Source organism: Sturnira hondurensis, unplaced genomic scaffold (genome assembly GCF_014824575.4).
Source record: "Sturnira hondurensis isolate 20B ecotype Veracruz unplaced genomic scaffold, ASM1482457v3 Scaffold0000880, whole genome shotgun sequence".
In the NCBI taxonomy this organism is placed as follows: domain Eukaryota; kingdom Metazoa; phylum Chordata; class Mammalia; order Chiroptera; family Phyllostomidae; genus Sturnira; species Sturnira hondurensis.
Window position 1 is genome coordinate 2,429,479 of NW_028073511.1, and position 6,168 is coordinate 2,435,646.

Genomic DNA, 6,168 nt, shown 5'->3' on the forward strand with positions numbered 1-6,168 from the left:
TGAGGACTTAGTTGATGAGGTCAGCTGCTGCCTCCGAAAGGGACAGAAGTAAATTTAGGTTCTGTCACAGACAGAGACTCTATCAGGGAAGCTCAGAACATCCTGCTATAGCTCCCTAAAAATAGCATCTCTAGGCTTATACAGCTGGAGCCCAGAGCCCAGCCCCTGCCTGTCCCTTCTCCTGAGGTGCTTAGATCAAGCCTAGGGCCCTTCCACATGGGGAAAACCTCTTTATGCCTAGCTCTCCATGATTTCGAGACAACTAGATTCCTGAGCACCTTGGTCACTCATCTCAATGTGGGCAAGTATCTTCAAATTGAATTGTTTCTAAAGAAATCCTCGCAGAAATTGTAAAGGCCCTTTCACCCCCAGCCTGAACTACTTTTTATTTAAACTTAACCATGCCCCACCCTTATTATGCATTCCCCATCCCTCCACCCCCATTTTCCACTGGGCTCTACCCAAAGCTCTAGAGTTCAGGCCAAAAGGAACAGTGCAGCCAGATGGCCACCCTGCTGAGAGAGACAGCTCTGGCAAAACTGGTGTCTGCAAAGGTCTTTTATCTCCTGGTGTTTGAAAGTCCTTGTCCTGCCAAGGGACATTATTAATGCATATTTGTGTTTCTGTCCTTATTTCTATTTCTTTTCAGCCCCCTTTCTCACACCCCATCTGTCCTGAGTCTCCTTGTTTGTTTGTTTTTTCATTGTATTTATTTATTTTTAGAAAGAGGAGAAGGGAGGGAAGAGAGAGGGAGAGAAATATTGATGCAAGACACAGTCAGTTGCTTCTTGTATATGATCTGATCAGGGACTGAACCCACAACCCAGGTTTGTGCCCTGATCTGGAATCGAAGCAGCGACCTCTCACTCGGCAGAACCATGCCCAACCAAGTGAGCCACACTGGCCAGGGCTATCCTGAGTCTCCTTTAATTATTATCCCCCTCTGCCCATGACATGCTGTCATAACAGAAGATGTCACTTGTTTATAAGGCATACAGCAGAAGCAGAAAAGATTTGTAGACTCAAGGAAATGAATCTATACTTCCAGGTATTATGAGAAAAACAGAAAATACTTTTGAAGAAGCCTTCTCAGTGCCCCTTGAATGAAAATGCATTGCAGTGTCTGGAACAGGGAATGAAACCTCTTCCCATTGGCTGGGCAGGCAGGAGGTCATGCAGTACAAAATCCAGACTGGAGTCTGGTCAGTTCACAGGCCATGTAAATAGTCAAACTGGTGCCCTTCCCTTTCTCCTTAAACATCAAGAGTTCATATATCATCATTTAGCATTTATTTAGCCCAGGGGTGGGACGGCAGAGGAACCAGCATGGGAGGCTTCTCCAAGACACCTCAATCACACCCAGTTGTCACTTTCCAGGTTAGAAAAGTTAAGACACTAGATTAGACCCTAACATCCCCAGTTGCTCTGATACACTAAGGATGTAGGGCATGGACTGGCTGGGTGGACACACATCAAGAAGCCCAGGATGGCCTCTGGGAGCACGCAGTGTGGTGAGCAGTTCAGCTGAGTGGAGTCTGGCTATTAGGAGGATCCTGGGCTGGCTCCCAGGAGGCCCCTCCACTCTTGTCCCCTCCAGGGAAGATGACTGTGGCATATGTCACAGGCTTGGAGCAGGCCAGGACCTTAGGAGTCAGAGGGGGCGAGGAGGGTGGGGCTGGGTATGGGGTTTTCCTTGATGGGGGCTCAAGAGGTAGGCTGGTATAGGTGGTATTGTCAAAGGAAGGTGGTGAGTCCAGCCTTGCATATGGTACATTTGACGGCACATCTCCAGCCAGTCCGGAATCACCTATGTGGACCATTGACAAGGGTGCCTATAACAAAAGCAGGCAAATCAGAAAGAGAGAGCACCTCCCTCAGCCCCAGTTCCCTTTGGGGCGAATCCCAGAACCACACTGAATCTGTCTCTCGAATCTTGAATATCTCAGTGGGCAAGAGGGCTTCTTGAAGACTTTTAAGCCCCAAGTTTTTTCCTAAATCTGGGAAGATGGGGTACCAAGGTGGGAAAGTGGAACCATCAGTACCAAGTTTATAGCATTTAGGAAGATAGTTTGGACCCCAGCGAGGTCCCAGTCCTTTCTCCACCCCATCAGCCTGGGACCTCTCAGGGAGCATTGCAGGTAGAGGGTCTGGGGAAATTGGCTGGGAGCCTGCAGAGGCCTCTTACCATGCCTGGAGCTCCGCTGCTCGGGGACTGGCCACAGAAAACAAGCCTGTTCCCTGGCAAGACAGAGGATAGCAGCACAGTCTGCTTCCTGTCCTGGCTCAGAGACCATCCTCTCACCCCGTCACCGGCTCCTCTTTTCAAGTCTGAACTCACCTTCCCCACTCCCACCACTGGACCTCTCTCCCCTGGGACTCTACAGCCTCACCCAGCCTGCCCTGACTCTCCCCACCCACTTACCGCTTCCACAGCGCTGGTCCAAACCTGCCCAGGCACTCACCCTGGTTCCAGAAGCCTTTTCTCACCTCGCCACTCCCCTGTCTATAATACCACTCCATCCCCCTTCCCAGTTCCTGTCTTTCCCAGGCCTGCTCCCACTGGATCTCCTTCCCTCCCTCTGCCCCTCAGCCACGGGAATTCCTGGCCTGTCTGCAAGACTGGCTGACAGGCCCAGCAGGGCCGTGCTGGGGTAGGAGAATGAACCACTGCCTACCTTTCTTTCTGGCAAACACAGCAAACAGCACCACTGCCACCACCAGTAAGCCCAGCAGGAGCGCAGAGCCCCAGATCAGGGGCATGCTGAGGGACACAAAGGGACAGGTGAGCTTGACCCTCAACCTGCTTGGGAGCTGCTAGCCAGGAATCCTGGAGCAGTGTCACAGGGTACAGTTCCTGTGGAGCCATGGTCGGGAGGAGGAGATGTGAGGAGTGGAATGAGGAGGGTAGGTGCAGGCGGGGCAGAGTAGAGACGCATGACCAGGGTATTCTGACGGAAGACCCCGCGGGATGAGAGGACTATTGCTGAACTGGGATAGAGAGGTATGTCTGTCTGTCTGCCTAGCTGCCAGATCAGAAGTTCCCCAGGAAAGGATGGAATCATAAGGTTTCTCTCTGGTTTAGTCTGGGGCTCTGAACAAGCCATATCTTCACCACCACCCTTGTTGCAGCCGCCCAGACACCGTTCTTGTCTGTACCTCTTCACATCCTGCCTGGGCTCCAGAGGGCTGGCACTGGCTCCAGAGGCTGAAGAAAGGTCGTCAGCCAAACTGTCAACCTCCTCTTCCTCGTTCAGGCCAGGAGCTGAGTCAAAGGAAATACTTAATGAGCACGTGCCCACTGGGGGCAGGGTTAAGGGCCTGTTGAGGTCTGAGCGGTGGGGGCGTAGAGCTGAGGAAGGAGAGGTTTGTAGTAAGAAACACAGGGAAGGGTGTTGGGCTGTTCCTTAGGGTCCTCTCATACTGAGAGCCAGGGAATGGCATTCTTTATGCTTTGCCTGACTGTGAATATGCCCACTTTCCCCTCTACCACCACCTCCCACCCACTCCCTTTTATTTCTCTAAAGGAGCTCAGCACAGCAGCCCAGGCCTCTTCACACACCTGCCGCCTCCTGGCCCCCTGCAGGCTGGCTGAGCCCCTCCCTGAGCTCTGCCCTCAGCATCTAAGGAACTGCAGGGTCAGCCCTAATGTGATACATGCCAACTGGCCCTGGCTGAGGGAATGCCCAGATCCTGAGACCCAGTTTGGTGACAAAGCTTCTGTCATCCCTATAACGTGCTCAACTTCAGTCTGAGGGACTTAGGGTTGGCTTCTCTGGACCTGAAGATCTGCCTTGGGAACCTGGCCAGTCCTTCTAGTCTCTCTGGGAAGGCAGCCTCACCCTGCTCCTAAGAGAGTCACCACCCCTACTCCCCACCCCAGGCCAAACCAGGAAACGGAGGCGCCGTGGCCCGTGGCCCCAGTCATGCTGCGTGTGTCCTGCTCTCCTGGTACCTTTTAAGCCACCACGATGAACCTCCCCGAAGCTAAAAGCTTACATTACCTGCCCCCCACATCCTCCCCGGACACTATGCTCCACCTGCCCGCCCGAACACGCGCCGTCTACAGCTGTCGGGGCCCCACACCTGCCCTTGCAGGTCCCGTCTCCCCACCCCTCTTCCCCTGCAACCTTGTCGCAGTTGCAGGAGCCACAACCTTGCGTTCCCAGACCTCAGAGGAGGACAAAGACGACTCGGGCGAACAGGAGCGTGCTTTTTAGTGTAAAATAGCAATCATGGACTCCAGATAAGAGGGACTCTCACAACAACTTAGTCCATCCACTTGATTAACAGACGGGGGGAGGGGTGGGCGGGGGGATGCCTTTCTTAATTTGTTATTTGGGGGTTGGGCAGGAATTACCCGAGAAAAGACCTGAAAATGAAAAAATATCAGCCTCCCTAAGAGAAAGTCACTAGCGGTCTCCGCTTCAGCAGCTAGCTAACCATTTCCCCTCCAGAACATATTTTTTATAACATCCTACTTTTCTGGGAAAAATAATTTTAATGCTTTCAAGTTTTGTCTAAATTAATGCTGAGACATTAGGTAGCGGTAGCCTGTGTGAATAAAATCTGTTTTTTTAAAAAATCGTGTTTTCTATACTAGAAATTAGGTTTGAGAATATTAGCTTAAATAATAATGACACTTTCCCCATTTTTAAAATGGAATGAACTGAAGTAATTAAGACATTGCACATCCCTGCCTTTAGGTGAGACACATACTAGATGCTCAGTGAAGACTTATAAAATTAAATAAGGTATGAATTCAGTCATTTTCAGGTCATCAAAACCATTATTATAGGAATAAAAAACTAGAGGATATAAAAGAGTAGTTCAAGTTAATGTGCCCAAATTAGAACTTTGTTTAAAACATTTCCAAGAAAAAAATTAGCATCAAGTATGTTGGAAATGTTGGATGAGGAGGCCAAGGCCATGGGAGGGAAGAGGCTCTGCCTTCCTAGGGTAGACCAGCCAGTGCAGGAGGGAGGAAGGGGCTGCATTTGGCTGTTTTATCTAAGACTTCTCAACCAGTTTGGTTTCCGTTATTGCACAGCTGTCAAAAGGATGTCTCCTCCCAAGTCCTCTACCCCAGAGCCCCCACCCCAGGACCCAGGAGCAGTAGGTGCGAGTGGGGAGGGCAGTTCAGGGAAGCACTGGCCAGCCTAGGATAACTCACCTTCAGGGATGATTCTCAGAGTCACTCTGTGCACCGTCTGGGGCCCAGTGTCTCCCTCCACCACACAGCCATATTCCCCAGCATCCTCCTCCCTCAGGGCAACCATCTCCACCTGGAGCAGGCCACTCCCCAGGTCGGTGAGGAATGTGTGGCTGTGTCCAGGCACTCTGCGATCCACTGCTGAAGACACCAAGGGCTGGCACCCCTCTGGCAAGAACCGGCACCACACCTTCCGAGCCTTGACGTCCTGGAGTCCATAGAGACAGTGCACCTGAAGGGAGCCCCCCACAGGTGCCTGCAGCTCCTCAGCCAAGCCCTGGCCTAAGGAAGGAAAGGATGTGGGAGTGTTAGACAGGAGTTGGGGGAAACTCCCAGCCCACCCACTGGCGTAGGGACACAGGGACCTAGAGGTCCACCTTCTGGGCCCTGCACTTGTTACTGTTACCGCAGTAATGCTGATTGTTTCTAGGTATGGAACAGAGTATGCAGGGTCCAGAGTACTGCTCTTTCTGAACCTTACCTGCGAGTCCCAGGAGCAGCAGCAGAAGGAGCAGGTTGGGACCCATCGCTGGGCAGAGAGATGCAGCTCAGGGGCTTGCCTGGGCACTGACGCAGCATTCCCCTGGGGGCAGGAAACATCTGCCTCAGACAGTCACATGGGGCTCTCAGTGACCGTGGGGTGGGAAGCAGATGCTGGTGGGGCCCTCCATGGGTGGGGACAAGGAGTGCTTCCAAATGCTGGTTGGCTTATTGCTCAGAAACTGACCTGAGGGCAGGGAACAGAAAGGCAGGGCTGGGACTCAGCTAAGGCGACCAGAGGGCATCAGAGAAAGAGGAAAGATGATCTTCAAGGTCTTCCAAATATAGACTCTGAGGGTGCAGAGCTGTGAAGGAGGGAGGCAGTGTCCTACCCACGGTCCAAGGCCCTTCTGATTCTAAAGTCTGTGCACGTGTCTCCGCCTGAGCTTTCAGATGGTCCTCCTGTGGTGCAGCCTCCC

General features: G+C 52.2%; 1 protein-coding gene across 1 annotated transcript; it reads right to left on the reverse strand.

Moving 5' to 3' along the window:
• Positions 1–1,270: 1,270 nt before the first annotated feature.
• TREML1 (triggering receptor expressed on myeloid cells like 1) lies at positions 1,271–5,775 on the reverse strand. The gene is made up of 6 exons (XM_037055979.1): positions 5,691–5,775; positions 5,171–5,491; positions 3,157–3,262; positions 2,676–2,761; positions 2,186–2,238; positions 1,271–1,832 (listed from the first exon to the last, which is right to left on the reverse strand). Exons 1-6 carry the CDS (start codon positions 5,734–5,736, stop codon positions 1,521–1,523), a joined length of 924 nt encoding a protein of 307 aa, XP_036911874.1. The 5' UTR covers positions 5,737–5,775; the 3' UTR covers positions 1,271–1,520.
• Between the last annotated feature and the right edge of the window lie 393 nt (positions 5,776–6,168).

Excerpts from the sequence above, each read along its gene's own strand:
- TREML1 (XM_037055979.1), bottom strand. The coding sequence starts at position 5,736 with ATGGGTCCCAACCTGCTCCTTCTGCTGCTGCTCCTGGGACTCGCAG. Across the intron at positions 3,263-5,170 it reads TCTGAGAATCATCCCTGAAG|CTCCTGGCCTGAACGAGGAA; the intron begins GTGAGTTATCCT and ends CCTTTGACTCAG. Across the intron at positions 2,239-2,675 it reads TGTGTTTGCCAGAAAGAAAG|GGAACAGGCTTGTTTTCTGT; the intron begins GTAGGCAGTGGT and ends CTGTCTTGCCAG.